Source organism: Harpegnathos saltator, unplaced genomic scaffold (genome assembly GCF_003227715.2).
Source record: "Harpegnathos saltator strain DR-91 unplaced genomic scaffold, Hsal_v8.6 scaffold518, whole genome shotgun sequence".
Classification (NCBI taxonomy): Eukaryota; Metazoa; Arthropoda; class Insecta; order Hymenoptera; family Formicidae; genus Harpegnathos; species Harpegnathos saltator.
Genome location: NW_020230336.1, coordinates 59,705 through 85,000, shown reverse-complemented (window position 1 = coordinate 85,000; position 25,296 = coordinate 59,705). Strand labels below are relative to the sequence as shown.

Genomic DNA, 25,296 nt, shown 5'->3' with positions numbered 1-25,296 from the left:
ATCATCCTCACAACGATGAAGGACGATCGTTACCATTGACTTTCATCGTTATTAAATAATAATATATGAATCGTACCACAGCGCTAATATTATCGCTTGAGATAAGGATATATTTCTCCGTAAAGCTGAAGAAACGAGAAATGACGCGAGAAGTCGCAGAGGGATCAAGATGTCTAAAGATGAGACAAGTTAAATTTACGTTTGAAGGCTATTAAATCCAAGAGAGAGAGAGAGAGAGAGAGAGAGAGAGAGAGAGAGAGAGAGAGAGAGAGAGAGAGAGAGAGAGAGAGAGAGAGAGAGAGAGAGAGAGGGGGAAAAGCGATTGACATTTATCTGAATTATCGAGTCAAAAATGGAATTACCTGGAATGAAACATAAAGTCAGGGGTATCCCGGATTCGGACCGACCTAACGCGCGCTCCGAGTCTCGATTAAGCGATCGAACCGATAACACATATATACTCGCCCAAATTACACGCTAATCCTCACATCACGAATTTAGATCAATCCCGGGCAGCTACGCGCCACACCAAATCGAAATATTGTATTATAAGCAATTTCACGTAACTGTGCAAGATTTCTCGTCTCATCCAACATGCCTGATCCAGATACAAAATACAGATGTTATCATAAAGTTATAAAGGAAAATAATTAAAGATAGATATACAACACGAGTCAGCTCTGAAACAACGGCAACAACAACCGGATTCACCGATCGGATTTTTTTGTCCCGTTTGCTACTGTAGATCGCAAACAGCTGAAATATAATTCATTGGAAAAAAATTTACTCGACTTTTCGGAACGAATTATTCTCTGATACATCTGGTATACTGGAGATATATCATATCGCACAAAATAATTCGCTGTCAATTTTTCAGTCGCGAGAATTAATGAAATATAATCGCAACGATACGTCGCACACGTAGTATAGCAAGGGTTAATAAATCATAAAATTCCATGTTCCCCGCGCGTCGCGTCACACTTTCGTCCTCCGCGTATCACAGAGGACCCAGAGTATCGACGCGACACGCACGTACACTGGTATATCAAGAATCCTCAAATTAATGCCGACTCGAAGAAGCCAGTCCGCTGTCTCAGTCGATCGCTCCCAAAACGAGATCCCGCATGTCTTTGTATCGTCGTGTTCGTATCAACGTGGGTGTCGAGAGAGCGAGGAGAGCGAGACGGCACGATACGGCGACGCATAACAACGAGAGATTAATTCGCCTCGAACGAACGAAGCTGAAAGAGATGGAGGGAAAGAGAGGAGAAGAGAGACAAGAGCGAGACAAGTGTGCCTCCTTTTTCGTGTTCGCCCAATTATGGAAGCGCTCGAGCGAGGAGGTTGTAGAAGGATCTCGGGCGCCAGCGGGACGAGGGGGAGTACCTCGCAAACTTGCTCCCCGAACGTCGATCTTACGTAAGGACACTTATCCGTCTTCGTCCCGTTTTCGAGGCAAACGAAGCGTAGAACATTGCGGCAATTGACGATAATGCGCACGTAGCCGAATCGCAAAGAACGACGTTCCCTTGCAAACTGTTATCATTCGACGAACCTCCCTTTTCCTCTGTCTTTTTCATCACGAACAAGAATGGCAAAATTTCGACGAACTGACGAACAATGCGCTTCACACTCCCACGAATCGCGATTTCTCTCTCTCTCTCTCTCTCTCTCTCTCTCTCTCTCTCTCTCTCTCTCTCTCTCTCTCTCTCTCTCTCTCTCTCTCTCTCTCTCTCTCTCTCTTCCGTCCACTCGCGGCAACAATAAAGTACTCTCCCGGCAGGATATTCGACGGGCGGATTACGGTTCGTTCCCACCGAGACTCTCGCTAATCTCCCTTCTTTTTCGTCAGGTTCTGTGCGAGCCATCTGAAATTCCAGCGCTAATCCGGGATCGCGTGGTACGATGCGACTTTCGTCGAACTGTGAGCTGATAGAGAGAAGGAGAGACCGCGCGGAGGTCTCTCCTGGGACACACAGAGAGATAGAGAAAAAGAGAGAGAGAGAGGGGGGAGGGGAGGAGGAGAGGAAGGATAGCCGAAAGGGAGAGAGTATCCGCGCGCCGGGACGAGGAATAAGTTAAACGCCCCCTTCGTGTGTATGTAGTGCGGCGGGTAGTGCGCGGGGCGCCGCAGGATGAATAATAATGAGCGACACATCCACACAGAGGGTCCTGGAGCGCGATGCTCGCTCGCTCGCTCACTCGCGAGCGCGCACGGGAACACCTCGTCGGGCGCCTTTTCGTAAAAAGGCCGTTAAGGTGCTACCTTAACGATCCCATGGGCCCCACGCCGCGGAGGGGGGCCCAGGGAGCCACGTGGAATGCAGACACGTAATGCTCGTAGAATGCGCCCGGGCCGCCGACCGCGGGGGAATTATTAGTGGATCCGTGTGAGACCCCCTGAATGCAACGGGCCCTCGAACAGGTCTATACGTGCACCGGATATATATATATATATAAAATATGTATATATGTGTGCGTGCGTGTGCATATACATACACACGTGCGTGCACGGGTGCGCAGGTACGAGAGCGGCAGGTACGGACGGAGTACCTGCCTGTTTGCGCCGGTCTCACGGCGCCTGAAAGCGAAGAGAACGGGCCTTCGCTTTCGGTCTGTGCGACCTGGCGCTCCCTTTGTTCGCGACTTGAACCAGCCCCGAAACCGACGCGCGATAAGACTCTCGCGATTACGCCAAGATTAGGGCCACGAAGCATACCTGAAGAATGCCTCAATGGGCCAAGGGAGAGGGTGAGAGAGAGAGAGAGAGAGATGCGGCGGAACGAGACACCTTGTTGCATCATTGGCACTTTAACACCGGATTTATCGTCGTGATCGCTGTTTCCCGTCAAAGATTAGCATAGTGGGATTAGATCATTTTCAAACACCTAGACCTAGGGAGAAACTGGCTGATTAGCGTACAGGAGGGATTTACTTTCTCGGTAAGCGAGAGTAAATCAAGTTGCACGAAGTATCTGTACCTGAGGTAGCAGTCTCTCTCTCTCTCTCTCTCTCTCTCTCTCTCTCTCTCTCTCTCTCTCTCTCTCTCTCTCTCTCTCTCTCCCTCCCTCCCTCTCTCTCTCTCTCTCTCTCTCTCTCTCTCTCTCTCTCTCTCTCTCTCTCTCTCTCTAACATATTGTCTCCGCAAACGTACATTTATATAATAGTAGATTCGTCTTCAAGTTTGTGATTTTAAATATACTCATAACCGAGCTCTGAAGTCACGAGGGCAATATCGAGAGTCGGCCGCAGATCGACGTGGTTTAAAGTGCGCTGAGCGGACCGCGCGGAGACTGTTCTTTCGTTAGTTAAGGCGAAACGAGGTGACCGGGAACAAGATACAACCGCAAATCGATTCCGGCACGGGAAGAGAGTCGCAGACGGTGAGACGGGAATCTGGCTCCTAAACGAGGGATCGATTCTGTCGTCGCGCGGCGCGGTGCGGCATGGCGTGGCCGCCCGTGTGAGAAACTTTTAATTGCGTTCCGCGCGCGCGTCAGCGGCCCATTTCGTTGAGACAGGGTCGAGAACCGGAACGAAGGGACGAGAAATGTGGTTGGTAGGTAGGTAGGTAGGTAGGTAGGTAGGTAGGTAGGTAGGTAGGTAGGTAGGTAGGTAGGTAGGTAGGTAGGTAGGTAGGTAGGTAGGTAGGTAAGTAGGTAGGTAGGTAGGTAGGTAGGTAGGTAGGTAGGTAGGTAGGTAGGTAGGTAGGTAGGCCAGGCAGGCAGGCAGGCAGGCAGGCCAGGCAGGCAGGCAGCCAGCCAGCCAACCAGCCAGCCAGCCAGCCAGCCAAGCCAAGTAAGCAGGCAGGCAGGCAGGCAGGCAGGCAGGCAGGCAGGCAGGCAGGCAGGCAGGCAGGCAGGCAGGCAGACAGACAGACAGACAGACAGACAGACAGACAGACAGACAGACAGACAGACAGACAGACAGACAGACAGACAGACAGACAGACAGACAGACAGACAGACAGACAGACAGACAGACAGACAGACAGGCAGACAGGCAGGCAGGCAGGCAGGCAGGCAGGCAGGCAGGCAGGTAGGCAGGCAGGCAGGTAGGTAGGTAGGTAGGTAGGTAGGTAGGTAGGTTAGGTAGGTAGGTAGGTAGGTAGATACGTAGATGCAAAAGGGAGGACGCAAGCGGATATGTAACTCACGCTTCCTTGATATGCGTGTGCATCGCGCGGAATTGTCCCGAGGAGGGTAACCAGAACCAAGAATAAGGTTGCGCGGGACGACGAGCGAAGCAACGAATGCGAAGAAATGAGTGTCAAAGCTCTTCAAGCTTTCTTTTTTCTCGCGAAGCTTCGAAAAGCGAAGCAACGAACGCGAAGAAATGAATGTCGAAGCTCTTCAAGCTCTCTTTTTTTCTCGTGAAGCTTCGAAAAGCAAACATCTTGAGATCGCTCGTGAGGTCCATCGACACATTGACTACCATAGACGAGGCCCATTGACCGGTGTCATCGCGTCTCGCTGTTTCACGTATAACACATCATCAATTGCATGTAACAAGTTAAACATGCGACCAACAGGAATCGAATGAAACGAGCTAGCAAACGTATGCATTTGTGCCATTTGCTGGTTGAAGTTCGAATTGAACGTTGAAATAATCAATAGAGATCAGCGTGACTGTCAACGTGTTGACCCGAATTTGACGAATCTTTCCCGGTAAGATCGATTCTCGAATCAGGATATCTTCCACTCCTGCACATGCAAACGGTACAAATCGGGGAAAATAAGCCCCGGGGAGAGATCGCACTCACCTTTTCCACGAGCCTGGGCCCATTCTCCAACGAGCGCAAAATGGCATCCGAAATGCGGGTGCCCAACTGTTTGACGGCGTTCACAGCATTCAGGCCCAGGGGATCGTTATGACCGTCCACTGCCACGACGAGCCTCTCGACCGTCTCCACGTAACCGGACCACGCGAGATCCAGTTCGGACGCCGGCTCGGTCAGGCAGCCCCTGCAACGTTTATTTGCATTTTTCTGCCGATGCCTCTGTGTCCCTCTCGCTCCCTCTCCCTCTCTCTCTCTCTCTCTCTTCCTCTCACGCGTAAGACGACGTGTATCAGTGTACACGCGAAAACGCGAAGTCGCAAATTCGCAGTCGCGAGCAACCGCACAATTACAAGTCCTCGTCGTGGATATCGTGTACAGAAATAACATCTCCGTAGATCGACAATTATAGGGGAATCAATTGTTAAATATCCGCCGCGGTAAAAGCGACGAAAAGCATTTCGATTTGTTGGAAAAATTCAACCCTATTCTCTGCCCCTTAATTGTAACTCAATCAATATATATTCGTTTACGCGATTTATTCTACTGAAACACGATCGATCGCGAGGAAAAACCTTCGAAGCATGTCGGGGCGAATATTCGAAATTCCTTCGCAAACGTTACTCACCTCATAACGTTGATGCAGAATCCGTTGCAGGGCATGACGGCGTTGCCGAAGCCTTTGCACCTGGGACAGTAGGTCATCCTGAGCATGGCGGCGTTGCAGGCCTCTTGCTGAGGGCTGCGGGTGCCAGGACCGAAGAGCACGCTGTCAGTCTTCTCGAGCACGGTCTTGCCGAGCGTGAGTGCCTGCACCAGCACCCTGGTGGCCTCCAGACTCTTGCTGACCGCGAGCGAAATATCCTGAGGTATATCGAGGAACGGTTGTATGTCGGCCATCGCCTCGTGCAGGCAAGCTTTGAACTTGTTCGTGAATTCTTGCTGGTCCTGTTGATGTTGCTGCGGATTGATGAGTTTGAGGTAGGCGATCGGGAACAAGCGCGTGAAGAAGTCGAATATGTGTTCCTGCAGCATCTCTCGGCTTAGAGGTTGCTGCAGGTTGTCTGGCGTGTTGGTGGGCGACACGTAATCCACCATCATCTGATAAAGCGCTTTGACGATCGGCCTACTCGGCTCCTCCATCGAACTGTATGCCTTTTGGAACATGATCAGAGTCTTATTCTCCGACTGTCGCGCCAGATTGGTCACCGAATCTGCGAAGATGGAGGAGAATCCACGGTCACTCTTTCATTGCTCTCCAGTTAGCAACTCGCGAATATTCGCGTTATTGTTCGTGTTATCGTTATATTGTAATATCATATACGAAGGACCTGATTCAGCATAAGTTTCATTCTTTCATGAGTTACGCGCGTATCTTGCTAGTGGATTCAAAATTTACTGAATTTTTGGCAAAGGAATTTGGTTAAATTTTAACTGCTGTGTAAACCGCTGTTTACACATCATCATTTTTCGTGAACCAGCTATACCATCGACTCGGTATCAATCTTTTCTTCGCCGTACGACAAAGTTCTTCGGTATTCTAGACATTCGTCGCTCGATAACTGATTGGCATGTTTGACGAACTCGTCATCGTATACAATGACGTATAATGTGGTAATAAACTATATTAGGATTTCAATATCGGGCAGTTGGCTCATAAAATTCTTTCCAAGTAATTCTACCGTCAAGAAATAACAAGAGCGATAACTTCCAGGTCAAAATATTCGAGAGGGAAAGAGAAAGAGGAAGAGAGAGAGAGAGAGAGAGAGAGAGAGAGAGAGAGAGAGAGAGAGAGAGAGAGAGAGAGAGAGAGAGAGAGAGAGAGGGAGAAGGAGAAAGAGGGAGCGAAAGAGCCGAGATGTTATCGTTACTTTTTCCTCTCCGGAATATTCATTTTTGTTACGGGGAGTGAGTCGCTTTTATCCATATTAGAAAAAATTGCTCAGAGTGAAAAGGTACAGGCGAGAGAGCGAGAGAGAGAGAGAGAGAGAGAGAGAGAGAGAGAGAGAGAGAGAGAGAGAGAGGAAGGGAAAGAAAGCAAGGACAGTTGTCTCGAGTTTCCGCCGGTATACCTCGCGCTGTATGGAATTTCCCTGCGGTTTATCCTCGCGCGTTTCCGACCCTCTCCCGCTCTCTCTTTTTCTCTCGCGCGGGTCTTTTTTCTCTAATCCAGCCCGGTGAAATAATTCATCGCGTAAACGCGGCCACTCGAGATTTCGCGAGCGTCGAGTTGAGCGCGTACTCATGACGACTCCTAAGAACGGACGTACTCTGCGCGCGAGCGCAAACGCTCGCGCGAGCGCGGGTGCTTAATCGCGAACGCGTAAAACGGAGGAGATGGACGATAAGTGCTTCTCGATTCCCCGCTTCAGTCTCAAGTGCCTCCGACGAGCATCTACACGCTTCTTCGCCCTCGAAGCGCGCGCGCGCGCCGCGGCGCGGCAGCGGCACCTTGCGGTTCTAACGATCCTATTAAGAGAAGTGGCAAAACGAGACCGTGGAACGGCAGAGGCGAGAGAGTTTAAAGATCTCCGCGCGTTTTTCTATCGACTATAAAAGTACACGGGGTGTCGATCGCGCCGCGCCGCGCCGCGCCGCGCGGTCGCGCGCGGGTTTGTTATATAATTATTTCATCATGGAAATCTCTCGGTGCGGACAAACACTCGAACACAACTGCGCGTTCGCTCGCGGTCCGCGCGCGATTTAATCGCACTCTTCTCGACCGCTTCTCTCACTTGCGAAAGACCACGAGGAGAAAGAGGGGACGGTATTCTCCCGACGCGACGAGTCGCGCGTGTGTCGTGAGCAGAAAATTCGGACCCGACCAAATTATACCGGTTTCTCGATCTTTGATTTGCGACACCACGCGCCGGAATCGCATCGCGGTGTCGCACGCGCGTGAACATGAGTCGCAAGTTTCCCACCGCGTTGCGCGGATCGCAACGCCGAGTGTAATTTATTTTTAAGTGGACATGCCTCGGTTGACGTGACTAAAATTAACGGCATATAAAAATACGCGTCGCGATCTCCCGCAGCCGTCGCGTCGTCGTGCGTTCGGTTGCTCTTTCTTTCTCGCACTCTCTATTTCGTCCGTTCTGCTTCCTCGCCAATGGGGACGGGGGGCCTTGGTGCCTTTCTTTCGTGTGAAACGTTATTTGTCGAGGCGGATCGTGCCCGCGTTAATTGAGACTTCAAAGGCGGTGAATCACGACCGCTCGAATTTGTTTTCCTTCAATTACCGGGATTCCGCAGACGCGCCGCGTACGTATACGATGGAGAGCAACTAAATCCGGCAGTGACCGTCTCCTTCCTTCTTCCTCCTTCCTGCACGACTCACCGACATGTACAGCCGCAATTTCGCCCGTCCGCTCGTAATATCGTCTTCGAACTCGATTACGAGCCTCTTTCGGAACTGATTTACCGTCGCGACGAAACGAGCGACTATCGCGCGCCAGTCCACTCCAATCGTGACTATCCAAGGTGCGATAACTTCAGTAGGAAGCGACTTTCCGCCCGAGGTATCGCGGAGCGTCGCAAACTTTTCGATCGTTTCGAAATGCCATTCGAGCGTACGTAATAGGACAACCGACGGACAAATCGGAATAACTCCGACCGGAAAATCATCAAAATAAACCCGAATCAATTTGTCGGCTCGTTACACCGGGACTCAAATCGCAAAAATTCGGGTCTCTCCATCTTTCTTGATATTTTGTTGAGGCAGTCCGCTTTTGCATCTCGTTACCGGGATAGAAAATAACTCTTGCGTTTCGAGTTTACTGAAAAAACGTTTCACGGTTTACGGATTATCTCGCTACGGGATTCCTGAAATATACGCGCGCAAATATTCGTGTGGTACCAGATAGCGACCGATAAACGAAAGTCGTTTAAAAGGGGGTGGGTGGGATCGGAAGAGAGAGAGAGAGAGAGAGAGAGAAAGAGAGGGCTTAATTTCAAGCGAGGGTGAAAAATATACCGACGCGGACACTCTTCTCTCTCTTTCTCTCATACGCGAGGATATAAACACTTCGCGCGCGCGTCGCGGTCGAGAGGAAGTACATTTTTCGCGGTATCGAAAATAGCTGAGAGCGAGAGCGGTCGCGGCCTGCGCTCGTGAATTCTAGACGCCGCGTTACCGAGGCAACGACACGCACGCGGACATGCGTCTCTCTCTCTCTCTCTCTCTCTCTCTCTCTCTCTCTTTCCTTTCCTTGCTTTCTCGTACTCTCGAGTTTTCGCGCCTGCTATCTCCCTCGGTCTTACCTCGTTTTCCATTTCTACCGCGTACGCCGGTTAATGCACACCGGTATAAATACCAGTGGCGAGGAACACGTAACCGCGAGGATAACTGAAAAGCCGCGCGATCGAGTCATTTTTCACAAACATTACTTTGTCGGTTATTTCGACATGAGTTGCACGATTTCAAAAGTTGCAGTGTATCTCGGCCGAAAGCGATTTAATGTGAAAACTGCGATACAATTACGGAGAATCCTCGTAATCCCGGCGAAAAACGATACAAACTCCGCGTACAATTTATAGTAATGAAAGGTAACATGAAATGCAACGAATCAGTCGCGAAGCGATCGACGTTTAATATCGTATCGATGTCTCGTGAACGCGAATTCAGACTGTCGAGAACGGTTGGTCGAGTGCTCGAAATAAGAAGTGACACGTTCGCGGCCTCTTGTAAACGAAGCACCGACCCGATGCGGGAATTAAAGAGATAGATTGTACGAGGAGAGGAGAGGAGAGAGAGAGAGAGAGAGAGAGAGAGAGAGAGAGAGAGAGAGAGAGGAGCGTACGAGAAGCAACAGCAGCAGTAATAGCAAAGAAAGAGAGAGAGAGAGAGAGAGAGAGAGAGAGAGAGAGAGAGAGAGAGAGAGAGAGAGAGAGAGAGAGAGAGAGAGAGAGAGAGAGAGAGAGAGAGAGAGAGAGAGAGAGAGAGAGAGAGAGAGAGAGAGAGAGAGAGAGAGAGAGAGAGAGAGAGAGAGGAGAGAGAGAGAGAGAGAGAGAGAGAGAGAGAGAGGTAGGGATAGCGGGCTTCGCTTTCTTGGCCCCGTATAAGGCGGCATGCGAAGCCGACAACTTCGAATCTTCCCTGAGACGAACCTCGGACGAGTTTTGCAGGGATTTCTCGAGTTCGTCCGAAATCATCCGCGATAATCGTCAGTTCTTCTCGAGCGTTAACTCTTTTTTCCACTGTCGAGACGAAAGCGACAGGGAAAACAGACAGCTTCTTTTCAAGACGGAGGAAAGGAAGGAGAAAACGAAAGGGGCGCCTCCTTCCCTCTGTCGCGCTTTTGCCGATACAAATTTATAATAAATCGCGATTACCCCGGGGATCGGTTGAAAAATTCAAATTCCGAAGACGAGATGGCAAAAACGAAAGATAAACTCTGAATGTTTCGAGCGGGTTTCTACTGGAGGAACGGATACTACAGCTGGGCATTATTGAAGTTTCGACGGTGCAATTTCAGATTGTCCCGATCCGCGATCTTCTTCAAGGTAATTCGATAATTCCAGCGATCTAGCGATTAGGGTATTTCTCTTTCTCTCTCTCTATTGCATACCGCGCACGCCTCCGGGATAACGTTCACAAGGCAATTTCGTCGGCCATACTCAAGTGTGTCGTGTACAAACACAAACTCGCCTCGTTTACCGTAATTCGCGTCTCGCGCGCTCAACGATAACGTCGTCGTTGTGAGTTGGTTCTTCGCGGTTTTGATTGAAAATTTAATCGTCGCTCCAAATGCATTCGCTTCGGTGACAATCAAGAATTGTCTATTACTAGATTTTCGTCTAACATTTTGCTGTTAGACACACACATTTTATATTAAAGACCTTTTTCGCCGACGTCTATTAGTATTCGATGGATCCTAATTAACAAAACTGCTCATTGACGTCGTATTAATGATTCACGGAGCAATGGGAATTGCTTGTATGATTCGCAGACATTAATCGACACTGACAAAATCGACCTCGAATAGCTCGAAAAGATACGATATCAAACACTGTGTTTCCAGGAACACAGGAAAGAGAGAAAAGAAGAAAAATACAGGAAATGAACGGAGGCAGACGCGTGGTTATAAATTTCTTAAGGACGCGTGAAACATACTTCACGCTTTTCACTATATTTTTATGTGTATTTGTTTCGGTGCGAAAAATACTCCCTCGGTAATTTCAGTGGCGGTATGCGTTAAGAAGTTACAGAAAAGGTCTCTTACCTCTGAGAGAGTCGGCGGTAGTGACGAGGAGACCCTGCAGGGTCCTACTGTGATGATGAATCAGATTGTGAAAATCCGTCCGGGCTTGTTGCTTCAATCGCTTCTCCATTTCCTCGCCGCAGCACTTGCCACCGCATACTGCTGAAAAGAAAAAGAGGAAGAGAGAAATGAGAAAAGAGAAGTAGTATTTCGCGTAGTTACTATGCGACAGGTAGACACACTTGCACAGACGAAAACAGGAGCCGAAAACATGCGCTCCCCTTTTATTCGACTCGAGTTAAATCAAATTGAAGAGAACGCGAGGGGATATAAATTGTATATTAAGCCGCATAAATTCGCACGCTCGTTCTCGCTCACTCGTTCGCCCGCTCGCGTCCGTATCTTCAAAAGTCGGCTATGTCTGACCCATTTTTCCGCAAAAATTACGGCTATCGTCCGTAAAAGCCTAACATGAATGATGATTAAAATCCGATCGTAGATTCCGATAATTCGATCACACGGAAATTGTATCGCGCCGAACTGTTTTACCCTCCCCTCCCCCGCTCTCTCTCTCTCTCTCTCTCTCTTTCTCTCTGATATTTCATTCTATAAATTAATCGAATTTCATCAACGCGTGTGCACACAATTTTACGCTCGTACGTGTATCTCTTCGCGCGTAGCACGCGCGCGGATTTTCGAGCGTAACCAAGCGGGATTACACGCGATCGCGATTTGCCTGCGATATATTTCAAGCCTCTTCGTCGTCCCTGTCGCGCTGCGTTGACGATTTTTACACACGCAAGGCTCGCTCGGTAAATAAAAGTTACCAAGCGCGCGTTTAGCACGTTAATAATATCATGTTGGGTAGGGGCCGTGCAGTAGTAATAGCAACGTTATGCCGCGCGATAATTTCAAGCGGGATCGGAAAATAATGCCGTCACGATCGATTGAAATCCTGCGGATGACGCGCATTCCTCTTCTAGCCGGCGGGCGAACCGGTTTCGCGAGCACGAACGCTGCATCGAATTTAAAGAGACCGGGGTTGTATGTTATACTTATTTATAGACAGGTCATATATTTATATTATATATGTAGCGCGCGCAAAAGAAAGGATGAAATGTAAATAGATGAATAATATACGGAGATGCAAAAATACACAGAACCAAACGAAGAAATAAATGTAGAGATATATGCTGGCACAATACACAGATGTGAACGTAATTCAAGTATCGCCGTCATGTGCGCGCAGGTCATTTATCCGTTCGTCCGAAGAACTCGTACACGGTCGTATTGTCGTCCGTCGAAAGTCTAAAGCCGTAACAACGCGCACGTTACACGTTCTTCTTATTTTTACGTCGTTAAAAATAAGCTGTCGCGGTTCGCGAGCGACGAATAACTTGTCACACTGACGAAGAAAGAAATAGACACGTGTTACGCAATGTGCACTGCGTCGCGGTCGTATTAGCCAATAGGATTAATAGCTTCGAAGTTCCGAGAAACGTCATAAATCAAGATCAACAACGTTGGGGGACGAACGCGACGGAAATGTAAACGAGTGAGAAAAAATCGGGACACGGCGAAAAAATAAATCGCAACACACGATATCGCGCGCGCGCGCGCCTCAGGAATCTGAGGAGGAATACTTCATGTTCAATTTTTCCCTCTTCTGGAGAAGTCTCACTACCTCGGTCGGTCGATCAATCGCGCGAGACGAACTATAGTTTTCTCTCAGAGAATTCCATTTTACCGAATACTTTATTCTCCCCATGTATGCAAACGAGCAAACACGATACGACAATGGAAAATCTCGCATATTCAGTCGAATCAAATTGGAGACTAACAACGTCCGACAAATTCCGCGTAAGATCTGATATCGAGAAGAGAGAGAGAGAGAGAGAGAGAGAGAGAGAGAGAGAGAGAGAGAGAGAGAGAGAGAGAGAGAGAGAGAGAGAGAGAAAGAGAGAAGAGAGAAATTACCGCGAAACGAAAAGAACCGACGATTAGGCGCGTTCGCGCTGACAAGAAGCAAGTTCAGCGTAGTTCAGAGTGAATTACGCGTTAACGTCGCGTCGCGGGAAAAATAAAGATGGATCGAGGCCGCTCTTTTAGTAAATTTCCAACCCAAGACGCAGGGAACACAGCCTGTTACTATAAACGCGGAAAAACTTTGTTCACTTCGCTCTTCTGTGGTGTAAGTATCGTATTATCGTGTACGCGCGATTTCGAATCGCGGTCTTGCGCTAACAATCGCGATTATACCGGGTGAGAAAAGTCGTCTTTAGAAATATCCGTCGTATTTAATCGCGCGCCATGTTCGCACCACGCGCTTCGCTCGTGGGTGGAAACGTTAACGTCCGTCCCCGTACTTTCCTCTTTCTCCGTCGAGAAAACTGTTAACCGTCACATCAATTAACATCAAGTCATCGACCACCATTGTCGATGCGCAGAGAGAGACCCGAGGAAGCAGATTTAAATCGAGCCGATCTCAATCGAGACGAATGCCGGCCAATTAATCGTACGTTGTGAGAAAAAAAATCTGCTATCTCGGCGAAGAAGTTCGCCAGAGATTCGTGATTCGCCGCAAAATGGAAATTAATCTGGAGAGTGTCAACGTCCCGACGAGCGAACGGCTTGACGAAGTTAATGTTTACGTTGCTACTCGCGCGCTTCGCCACAATGCTTACTCGCAAGACCGTCTCTGACATGAGTGACCTCAAATTGACAACATTGATAAAAAGCGTTGTATATAACAGCAGAACTAGTAATTCTCTTCGAGCGAGACATTCTCGACGTTCTTCACGTGTCTCATTTCTCAAATGCAATTGTACCAAAATATCCAAATCCGTATCGAGCCGCGCTGGAAGATCACGCGGATTAATCGGATATTATCAAGCCGGCGAGACGTCAATCGGGAGAAAGCAATGGAGAAACCACGTGATGAATGCGATCACGACACCTGTCATCGCGCGACAGAGCACAGAAGCACTTACTCGTGGAGGGATCCCTCGCGGTTCCATCGGCCGGCAGCAGGCTGATATTCTTGCCGTCGAAGAACGGCCTGACCCGGTCGCAGTCCGCGACGTTGACGGCGACGAAGAAATCGGTGTCGTTGCCGGCGGAGCGCACGCGAAGCGCCGATCTCGCGTATGCCGTGCGGGCACAATCGCACACCACGAGAAGAACGATCGCGAGCAGGACCGGCGCGGAGAGCGCGGCTCGCGGTGTTATTTTCATTTCGGCAAAATGGCCCCGGCGCGACGGACGGCCGGAGAAAGAGAAGAGAGGAGAGGAGAAACCCGAGGGGAAAACGCGCGCGCGAGAAATCGGCGGCGGAGATATTCGCGAGAAATTGTTTCTCTTTTTCTCTCTCTCTCCCTCTCCCTCCCTCTCTCTCCTCGTCAGTGGTCCTTGCACCTCTCTTCGCCTGTTCTCACGCAGCTCTTTCCTCTTCGTCTCTTTTACGGATTAGAACCGATCGCTGCTGGAGTCATCCACCGTATCGGAACGCGATGATCGTTCCTCGAACGACGGCGGACGCGCCGTCAGACAGCACGACGGCGACGGCGAAAACGAGCGGCGGTATTGCTGCGAGCACTCGGAGCATGCGGCGCGAACATTTGGTGCGTTCGCGAGGGGGCGGAGGAGAAGAAGAAAGAGAAGGAGGAAGAGGAAGAGGGAGGAGGTGAAGGACGTGAAGGAGGAAAGGAGAGACAGAGGTAAAGAAAGAGAGAAAGAGAGAGAAAAAGGGGAGAGAGAGAGAGAGAGAGAGAGAGAGAGAGAGAGAGAGAGAGAGAGAGAGAGAGAGAGAGAGAGAGAGAGAGAGAGGAGAGGTCAAAGACGGCGATCGCGACGAGTCCAGGCGATCACATATATCCTCCAACAACGCTCTCGGCACATGCACGCTCGACCACTTGGTTCGTGTCACAATGTGAGATGCACATACGTATTTTTCGCGTGAGTGTGCGTGTAGATACACACACACACACGCACGTGCGACTGACGGACGGACGAACGCGAGCAAACCACGGGCGCACGCACGTACGCACGTACGCACGCACGCACGCACGCACGCACGGAGGCGGACTCGCGAGCGCGAGAGCGAACGGAGCGAGACGAGAGCGCACCACGTACACCTATCACGAGTGACTCGACGAGACTGAAATTGACGCGAGTGAAAAACGGCTCGAACGAATTCGGCCGGTGGCGCGCGCATGCTCGTTCGCGACAGAAGCGCGGTGTTGAAAACGGAACGCGGCGACATCTCACGGTGGAAAGTCGAGATCAATGCCTGTACCTTAACGCATCGTTGGTAATGTTTACGATTGGTTGCCGGTGGTTGTACAAGCTATCAAGATCTTTCTTACCGGCCGTCCCATAATGGAAATGAGAATACATCTATCCCATGAGAATACATCTAAAGGATCAATTTTATCCGATATCATAAAATGTATCAGTAAACATATGGCAGAATTAAAGCCCCCATAGTAACCGTCATTGCTGAAGACTTGTCTCATTTGAAATATTCAAACATGAGCTTCCTGAATGAAGGAAAAGAAACGTGTGTATATAATTATACGTGTATTATTCGATTCGAATAAAACAATTGAAACAAAATTCAGATCTAATTGTAAATTTGAATATTTCACGCAAGACACAAGAATAAACAACTATTGATATAGACTTGAATGGATTTGTATGGAAATTTGGTATAGGTGTAACTAATTAATCTTTGGCCGAAATAATGTTAATGTGTCGGCATATTGTTTTAATTTAATGTCATTATAATAAACGTATACTGAGTAGATAAGTGGGTTAAATAGAAAAATGCAAACCTTCTTTCATTGGCACAGAGCAGAGCGCCTTTCAAGATACAAAAATATAAGCGACAGACACGATCCTCGTGTTAACGAATCAGATGAAAGTAATCATTCTCCTGGTCTGATTGACCTGCCACACGTTCAGCGCTTCGTACTCCTCGATGCACTTGTACACGGGGTCGGGTTTAAACCCTTTGCTCGTGCATCGCTCCAAAATGTCGGATACTTTGACCGTCTTCTTATCACCGGCGAGTTCCCTTATCAAATGGAAAATGCGGTTGGTCGGATTCTGTTGCGCAATGTTTGTACGGTGTTCGGAGTAATTGATGGAATGCTTGGACATTTCAACGAGCCTGTTCGCTTCCGCTACATCGTCCTTCTCGACCACATTCGACAGACGCAATCGTGCCAGCGCCGTTGACAACCGCAGAACACCCAGCAAGTTACGAGCGGAAGTGAATGTCTTGTCGTGGCTGTTACGCGCTTCTTTTCGCATTTCCACGTAAGAGTCTGTAATTTTGTAAAATATCCGTCGAATACTTTGATGCGCATATACAACGAGGAATAATCTCTAATAAGGTACAACACAGCATCTTGTTCAACCATGTTAAAATAATATGTAAACTCCATAAGAAATAATGTTAGTTATGCATATACATACCCACGATAAATTCTGTTAATTCCTCCGATACGGTGGGTTCTTTCGTCTTACATAAGTTTATATATTTTCTAATCAGTTTCATGTCGAAAGCCTCCGTCTCTGTCGGAGGTTGCGAGCAATGTTGATGGACATAGGTGATGTGCTGCGCCAGTCTAAAAGAAAACATTTCTATTAATTTACGAATGAAATATATAAACTTTACATCAATAGAAAGCTATGTTACGAAATAATTATCAAATTAAAGACAAATAATTTACGTGATATTTATTATTATCGGAAAGAAACTGATTGATAAACTAATACCTACTTGAGATCGTTACTTCGATCCGCACGATCCTGAATGAGCCACAATAGGTCGAATCGCGATAACAACGCGGCGGGCAATTGAATATTTTGCTCGACCGTTCTCTGCGGATTGTATCTGCCGTAAGCCGGATTGGCAGCGGCTAATATGGAGACCCTAGCATTCAAACGAGCCATTATACCGGCTTTGGCAATCGATATAGTCTGTTGTTCCATCACTTCGTGAATCGCCGTTCTGTCCGCGTCTGCCATCTTATCGAATTCGTCAATGCAACATACTCCATGATCCGCCAATACTAAAGCACCACCTTCCAGTATCATTTGACCAGTCAAAGGATCTTTCATGATGGCAGCGGTCAAACCTACGCCTGATGATCCTCTTCCGGTGGTGTACTGTGATCTCGGAGCTAATCGTGTAATGTACGATAATAATTGTGACTTGGCCACACCAGGATCTCCCATCAAACAGATATTAATGTTGCCTATGATTAATTTTAATTCAGCTGTTATTTTGAATAATTTATTTATTTTGTCATATTATATAGTAATAGAACAAAAATGGGCATCTAAAACTAAAGGCAAATCCATGTTATAAGATAATATAAAATAAAGATAACAAATGTTGTACAGGAATAAATTATGCGACTGATATAAATATTGATTAATAAAATTCATATTTTTTTACCTCGAATCTTGATATCGCCTTTCTTCTTGTCTGTTCCACCTACAAGTAGCAATAGCAATGCCTTTTTTACATCCTCGAGCCCGTAAATCTCGGGAGCTAAGGACCTAGCCAACTTGCTGTAAAAATCATCCTGCATCAGCAAACTTAATTCTTCATCTGTTAGTTCAGCGTTGCTGTCATCGGTCGAGTCAGTATTATTAAGACATATTATTTTCTGAAACAAAACAATCATTTTACATCAACAAATAAAGAACGACTGTTACTGTAAAATCGATATACTTATTCTTACATGTGCGTCCAAGTAAGTTTCGCTAGAAAGTGCAGGGCCAGATTTAGCATTGTAACCAGTCTTCACAAAGGGCAAGAACACACCAGTCACAATCACATGATCTCCCGGCATGCAATTTCTCGTTGTTTCGCCTCTGCAGAAGATGGTCAAGGATCGTGGTATATGACCGACTGGCACTTGTTCACTCTGCAAAACATAAATTTTAATAATTGTTTAAATCTTAAGAGGCTCTTCAAGTATTCACAAACTTACATGTTCTTGTAGTTTCATTTCTTGAAACTTGATAAATTTCGAGCCTTTCGTTTGCATGTACAGCCTACCACCTGATTTATTCACGCGACATCCGTCGCTCGGACAAGTCCGTAATGGCATAAAACTTAAAGATTGTATCTGAAATGATAAATTGCACAATAAAATAGAATTAAAATCTTTTTGTATATAATTTTTGTATATAGGAACTATAAATAATTATGTTAAAAATGCAAAAATACCATTAAAGTAAAATTTGAATTCAATTTACTTACAGGTTGGCTCACTTCTGAACCACATTCATCGCATGTATAAGTTGCCACAACAACCATTGGTTTTACTTCAGTAGTTTTTGTAACAATACCCCTAACAGTCACCAATTTTCCAATCTTATCTGCTTTAATATCCCTTACTGAATAAGCTTTTGTATCAGAAAAATCTTTAAAATATACTTCGCTGAAAGTCATAAGTACTTTTGTAAATTGAAAAATTTTACTTTATCTAACAAATATTCAAACAAATTAAATTTTCTTACAAACGACGCATCAATTCTGGAGCATATTGTATTCTGGTGTCATGAACATCACCTGGTTGTCTGTTGCGAGCTTGCATTACTAATCGATGTTCCATATAAATATCTAAAGAATCCTTAGGTAAAACCGTTTTCTCTTTAAAGTCAGGTAACATTTCTTGAACCAGCTATATAAAAAAGAAATGATTACCATCATAATTAATATTGCCACATACAACAGTTGATTTTGTATAGTTATTTCTAATTTAAAAATTTATAAAATGATTAAGTTTTTTACATACATCCAAAATTAAATTAGTATATCTCCTTGTATTGTTTACAATGGATGTGGCCAAGTCACTATCAAACATCTGTATATCATCTAAATCAATTTCAAAGCTAATCTGTTCTCTGTGTGCTATTTTAGTAAGCTGCTGTCTGTACTTAAAATGTTTATCTGGCATTTTGTCATTCATTGCAACAAACTCCAGGAAGAAAGTCTTCAATTGTTCTAAAATATTTATTACATTTATATTAGTCAGCTTATTGTGTTCAGATAGATTATTGCTACAAAAGTAATGGGATGAATTTTTGCATAATGGTAAATGTTTAATAGTATACCAAAATATTATTTCATGTCATTCTAATAAGTACTAATAAGTTTCATTGACATATCAAATGACGTATTCTAAACACTTATTTCCATAAGTATTTAATAGAAATTTTGCATGGTTAAGTATGTGAAAAATGTAAAAGTAATTACCTCTGTCTTTAACATAATCTCTCGATACTTTGCTCGCCATTTTTTACGAATTCAAATATAAATACTTTTGTTCAATCGTTCTCTTGAATTTATTCCTTAAATTCCTTTAATTTATTCGTATTTATTCCTTAACGAATATTAATTAATTGGTTAAATGTCGTTCTTCTGTGTTTGCCCGTTTTTCCCGCGTAAAGTATGAAACCATAATTCGTATAACAAATAGATTATGAGCTTATAAACAGATTTAGGATGCAGTCGAGCAGCACCATGCGGACTCGGCTTATACTCAATATCAATGAAAACACTACCTAAATGTCGTATTTCTCGAAGCCATCTATTGAACCAATTGGAAAATGGCATGTGGACATTATTTCGGAACAGTCCGGAGCCAAAAATAGAACCAACCAACCAACCATCTATTGAACTATGAACTAAATACTAGGGAAAATGGCGTATGGGTACACCCTTCTACCAGAGAGGAAGCTGAGAGCGGCCAACACGGCGTTTTCGGCGACACCGATTTTTCGCACTGGGAATGGGCGCTATATGCATCCATTTTGAGAGGGGAACTACGATGTTACATCCACTTTTAGGTCTCGACGGTAAAACCTGCATCTGGTGGCTGTCCGTGCTACATCCACTTTCAGGCGGTTTATGTCCGTGCTACAACCATAATACCGTACTTGACAAGCACGGTCTCGCGCATTGTTATGCATTTATAACATGAATTAACATGTTAACATGCACAAAAAAAATAAGAATTGAGATTGTATATGATTAATATCATGAAGATTATATACGATTTATATCGATATATAAATATATGATAATAAGATAATATTTTGTGTGTACCCAAAATTATTTTTCCAAAATATTTCAGCGTTACGTTAGTATTTATTTATACTCTGACAGGCGTTTTTTAGCGCAGTTGTGTCCGTGTACATGTGTTGCATTGAAAGTGTGCGTGACGTACGTGTGCATATACGCACTCACACACACACACACACACACACACGTGTCACACATACGCAACAGATAGAATCTCAGGGTATATGCTTAAACATTTTCAATTGCCGTACGTTTCTATGTAAGAATGTAGTCGGCACACACACACACAGAGAAACTGCTCCCGTCTATCCGTCTGAAGTCCCGCCCTCCGCTCGGCTTGTTTTGACGAGCCAAGCGAAAGAGAGAGAGAGAGGGAATGTGTTCGCTCCATCTCGCTCTGATTCGCAACGTTGCCGAGATTGTGCTTCCCGACACACGGCCGAGACTGACGTTTCACTCTCGGCGTGAATCCAACGAGATGATCAATAGCAATCGATTTCGACTAAACTCGTTGTGTCGATAGATTTGCATGACAAATTAACATTACACTAAAGATACGGCGTAGCATTGAAGCGTTTGCAAGAAAGTCGCGATTGAAAATCGCGAGTGCTTCATGAACCAAATGAAGGAGGGAGCTTTTCAAAGAGCGTGTGGCTTGGTGGAAGTACGCTGGACTCGCGGGGTTGAGGGCGGTGGTTCGCATCTCCTTGGCGGTCGGCGTTGTCCTTTTTCGCCAATCATTTTTTTTTCGTTTTTTAGGAAAATGCACGTGTTGCATACAACATACGTGTATCACAATAAATTTTTTTTCATTTTTTAAGAAAATGCACGTATTGCATACAACACACGGGCATCGCAAGCATTGCACGTTTCGTCGATGACATTTCCTCTGAAACCCCGCCCTCCGCTCGACTTGTTTCGACGAGCCAAGTAAAAGAGAGACAGAGAATGTGTTCGCTCCATCACCTCTGTGAAAATGGCCCTTCATTCTTCAAATTTGAAAAAAATTATTAGAATTCTGAATGCCCCTCACAGAGTTCTAGAGTTCGCAATCCTTTATAGAAAGAGTTCCGTCATTTAAAGTAGAGAAAATACCATTTTAAAAATCGGAGGGCCAACTTCACGACGCCCCTCATTATGTAAAAAATGACAATTTTTTTAGAGTTCTAGATAGATTTTTAAGTTCTATAGTTCTAGATAAGTTTTAAAAATAGTTCTGTTTAAAACAATAAGAAAAATTATATTTAAAATTCTCGAATTAGAAAACGAAAAATGGCAAGAACTCTACCAATTTTGGTTTTAGCGCGTCGCGTATTAATAATAATCTTTAGAACTCGTAAGGGGCTAACCAGAACTCTGAATAAAACATCGGATTTTCAAAAAAATTGATTGTTTATTAAACACGTAAAATTTTTTTTCGGAAATCCGATGTTTCATTCAGAGTTCTGGTTAGCCCCTCACGAGTTCTGAAGATTATTATTAACACTCGGAACGCTAAAACCAAAATTGAAAGAGTTGTCGCCGATTTTTGTCCCTTGAGTCGAATATTTCCATGTCCCTCGGATCGAAAGATTTTTTCGGAAATCCGACGTTCCATTCAGAGTTCTGGTTAGCTCCTCATGAACTCTGAAGATTATTATTAACACTCGGAGCGCTAAAACCAAAATTGAAAGAGTTCTCGCCGATTTTCGTCCCACGAGTCGAATATTTCTATGTCCCTCAACTCGAAAATCGGCGAGGACTCTTTCAATTTTGGTTTTAACGCTCCGAGTGTTAATAATAATCTTTAGAACTCGTGCGGGGCTAACCAGAACTCTGAATGAAACGTCGGATTTCCGAAAATAAATTTTCTGAGTGAGATAGGAGTCGCAATTTATGGAAAAATGTAGCGTTTTTACAGTGAAATCCGGTGATCGAGGTGGAAAATCGATTGACCCATATTTGCCTATTTACGTATAGGGAAAAATATTATTATATTATCATTATTACATATTATTATCTCGATACACGAATCACTACAGCCCTCTTTCAGCAGTTAAACGTACGTTGTACTAACAACTATCGCCGCTACGTGGCGCCCGATGGCATTGGCATACTCGAATTAGCGATTCGGAGAGGATAAAATGCGAACGTAGCAGTTGTAAAGCATCGCTTCTCGGCTCTCTGAGCTAAGATCAAAGTGCAAGATCGCAATAATTACAATAATTTTGTATTTACTCCGGGGGGCATGCCCCTCGGGGAATATTTATTGTCTAAATAAAGTATCGAAGGTTAAAGTACTTTTCGGCCTACCTTTGGGTACTTCAAAATTACGGTACTCCGTTGTCCAGGGCTCGCGCGCGTTGCCTCCCCTGTCGACCACATGTATAGAAAGAAAATTTGATCTTCGTTCAGGGAAGGCGATTGCCTCGTGCGATTCCGCGTCTGAAAATTAACTGTGTTAATTATTGTGAAAGAAAGTGGAATAAATGCCTCTAGGATATTATATTTACCTGTATTTACCTTCTTGCGCTGATATCCTGGAGGCGAGGAGTGGCGACTATACTGGCTCTGTCGATGGATGTTTGTGGACGGCTGTAGAGGCAGGAAAAATTAATAAAACTTTTGCGTCGAAATCCGACCGGCGTGCAGTGGAGCTGTAGAACAAATTTGAGAGAAAGACGAAAAATTTTCTAAGTCCAGTGACGGGCGACGTGTTGCTTTGTCACATTGCCGCATTAATAGCCCGTCACTGGCAATAAAATATTAATTATTAGTTGTCGCACGTGTTGGCGAGGCCTGTGGCGGGCACACACTCATATTAAAAAACATCTGTTGTTAATAAAAAGTCCCGCCACAGGCGTTACAAAGTACAAGGAGAAGCGGCAGCGCGCCGAGCGTAAGTCCCGTGACAGGTGCAACGCTTATATCTCGATTAGTAAGCACAATTTCACTAAGCACCTATCGCGGGCAGATAAAGCACACTCCACTGCATACGAAACGTAGGTCCCGCGGCGGTGCAACTGTCTTTTTACGTGTTTTTTCGACGTTGCAAACCGCCCGCCGCGGGCAGCCGGTCGGACCTGCCGAGCGCCGTTGGAGCGCCGCTCCTTGAGCGCGGAATCGACACGCGGGCGTTTTTGCGTGTTTTTTAATCTCGAGTGTGCACGTCGCGTTACTGACCGTGCCGGGGGTCAGCGGGTATACGTCCGTCTTCGCTGCCACCGTCGGCGCGCGCTCGCCCGTCGCGCGCGTTTTGTCGCGTCCGCCGCTCGGCCGCGGGGTCGCGGATCGGGACGGGACTTGGCGTCCCGAGTGACGCGTGCCCTCCACTACGCGGAACACCGGTCACCGAGCGCGGCACTGCACCATACGCTATACCGGGGCCGTTGCGAAGCGGACGGGAGGTGCTCGCTGACGGGCGCCGGCCGTCCCGCGCCGTGACCTTCGCACGCTTGTTTCTCGCCCGGTCGTTCGTGGAACATCACCGCAGGCGGACACTCGGTTAGGGCGAAACCTCCCCCGCGAGGTTCATCGGTCGCGGACACTCCGCGGTCGCTGGGCCGATCGGTGGAGGCGTAGCGTACGAGAGCCGTCTCGGTGCCCGCGACCGACGGGGTGAGAAGCTTGTCAAAGCAATTTCTCGCTCTCCGGGTCGCGAACAGAAGCGGCACTCGAGTAGCGGGTGAAGCGACCTTTTCCCAACGCGGTGCATCGGTCGGTGGGTGCGGATTGCACCCTCACTCCGCGCACTGATCGTTGCACTGCCGCGAGAAACCGTTGCGGACGACACTCGGTGCGCACGTGATCGCGACCTTGCGAGCGGGATTTGTTTATCTCGCCGGGCGGCGGTTAAAATTTCAATTTAATTTTTATTACTATATTTTAGCGAAATGTCGGTGTCGCCCGTCCAGGTCGTCATCCCGTTCCCGCTCCCGGACAGGGTAACCTGCCCGAGGTGCTTCGGGAGGGACGTACCTGGACAAAGGGCGCGGGGATCCTACGTCGACAGGCTGCATCTGGCAAAGCACCAGAAGAAGTTCCACCCCGACGACTCCGTCACGTACAGGTGTTCTGCGTGTGGGTACACGGGTACGGGTGCGTACCCTTTGAAAAAAGTACGGACCCACTACGAGACTCTGCACGGGGCGGAGTCGCCGGAGGTGGCACCGCCGGATGCGGCCCGTCGGCGTTCCCCGCGTCCGACGCCGACACCGCCGTCATCACCGCGGGCGAGCGCGTCGTCGGCGGCGTCGACGTCGCGGGCCGGTAGGCTTGAGGCGCGCGGGGCGGTGACGCGCGGGGAGCCGTCGCTCGCCTCGGACGGCGTGCGACGCGCGACGCGGGGCGTGGCAGCGCGCGGACACCCGTCCACGGGTAGGACGGGAGGCGCGGTTGCACGGGTGCAGCGCGCGACGCCGTCACCGTCGGCAATTACACGCACTACCACTACACGCACTACCACACGCACACGGGCAGCACCCAGGAGGCCGTCGGCTGCTACACCATCGCCGCGCACTGTTACACTCACACGCGCGCAGCCGGCGGCCGTGGTGCTGCTCTCGTCGTCGTCGTCGGAGGAGCATGCACCACCACTCACGCGCACCCGCGCACCGACAACCTTCGCGGAGGCCGTCGCGGCGACACCGCGGGCAAGTATAACGCCGACGAGGACGTCTTCTTCGTCGGCGGAAGCCCGCGGTGCATGTGCGGCGGCCATGTTGGAGCAACAGGAGCGATCGGCCACGAAGCATGCGGAGACTAGATGCGGGGCCCCTAGCGCGGCCGTGGTCACGCCGCCATTGGCCGCCGCATCTGGGGAAGAGGGCGCCACCTCCCGGGTCGGTAAATTACGCGAGTTCTGGGAGTCCTCGCCGGAACAACGCCCGCCGGTGGCCGAAATAGGCCATACGGCGGCCAATTGGAGGACTCCCAGGCGTAGCTCTGTGGAGCCGACCCGACGGGCGTGCAACCGAGGCGACCGCCGTTCCGACGAGAAAGACACCATCCTCGTTGGGCGGCGGTTCGTTCTCGAGCGCAGGGTCCCTCGGGGGGACTCCGCCGACCACCTGCGGAGCATCCCCGGGGGGCCTGGCTGGCATTCAAACGCCATGCACGCCCGTTTCAAGGACGGTGGCGACCCTCACCACCGTCACCATCACAGTCTCCACGGCGGGGAGCCCGATCATGTCGACCGGGCTCCCGGGCGCGGGTATACGGGGCGCGATTTCCTC

General features: G+C 47.6%; 2 protein-coding genes and 1 long non-coding RNA gene across 5 annotated transcripts in view; all 3 read right to left on the bottom strand.

Moving 5' to 3' along the window:
• Positions 1 to 14,685, bottom strand: part of dally (division abnormally delayed protein) — a 40,737-nt gene extending 26,052 nt beyond the window's left edge. Inside the window, exons 1-4 of one of the 2 annotated variants that reach the window (XM_019842020.2) lie at positions 13,968 to 14,685; positions 10,999 to 11,139; positions 5,406 to 5,991; positions 4,763 to 4,964 (exon numbers count right to left, since the gene is read on the bottom strand). In XM_019842020.2, coding sequence (XP_019697579.1) covers positions 4,763 to 4,964; positions 5,406 to 5,991; positions 10,999 to 11,139; positions 13,968 to 14,211 — 1,173 coding nt within the window. In that variant the 5' untranslated portion in view covers positions 14,212 to 14,685. The remainder of the gene's footprint in view (positions 1 to 4,762; positions 4,965 to 5,405; positions 5,992 to 10,998; positions 11,140 to 13,967) is intronic. The other variant, XM_011143286.3, reaches the window with a different exon arrangement.
• A 1,046-nt stretch (positions 14,686 to 15,731) lies between these two features.
• On the bottom strand, positions 15,732 to 19,295 carry Mcm7 (minichromosome maintenance 7). The gene is made up of 10 exons (XM_011143287.3): positions 19,256 to 19,295; positions 18,795 to 19,003; positions 18,517 to 18,680; positions 18,257 to 18,437; positions 17,985 to 18,122; positions 17,733 to 17,918; positions 17,444 to 17,657; positions 16,763 to 17,240; positions 16,456 to 16,607; positions 15,732 to 16,304 (listed from the first exon to the last, which is right to left on the bottom strand). The coding sequence occupies exons 1-10, from the start codon at positions 19,293 to 19,295 to the stop codon at positions 15,889 to 15,891; spliced, it is 2,178 nt and encodes a 725-aa protein (XP_011141589.1). The 3' UTR covers positions 15,732 to 15,888.
• Positions 19,296 to 22,033: 2,738 nt separating this feature from the next.
• On the bottom strand, positions 22,034 to 24,508 carry LOC105190468 (uncharacterized). 2 transcript variants are annotated; one of them, XR_003113575.1, is made up of 4 exons: positions 23,024 to 23,239; positions 22,576 to 22,719; positions 22,376 to 22,507; positions 22,034 to 22,251 (listed from the first exon to the last, which is right to left on the bottom strand). It is a non-coding gene; the product is annotated as an uncharacterized LOC105190468 (long non-coding RNA). The 2 variants fall into 2 exon arrangements; XR_003113574.1 differs by lacking the exon at positions 23,024 to 23,239 and adding an exon at positions 23,246 to 24,508 and having other exon boundaries at positions 22,038 to 22,251; positions 22,576 to 22,657.
• Positions 24,509 to 25,296: the final 788 nt, after the last annotated feature.

Bases quoted from the DNA above. Each gene is read 5' to 3' on its own strand.
- Mcm7 (XM_011143287.3), bottom strand. From the start codon at position 19,295: ATGGCGAGCAAAGTATCGAGAGATTATGTTAAAGACAGAG. The intron at 18,123-18,256 runs GTAAGTAAATTG...TTATCATTTCAG, and splicing joins GTTCAGAAGTGAGCCAACCT to ATACAATCTTTAAGTTTTAT. The intron at 16,305-16,455 runs GTATGTATATGC...ACAAAATTACAG, and splicing joins ATTAACAGAATTTATCGTGG to ACTCTTACGTGGAAATGCGA.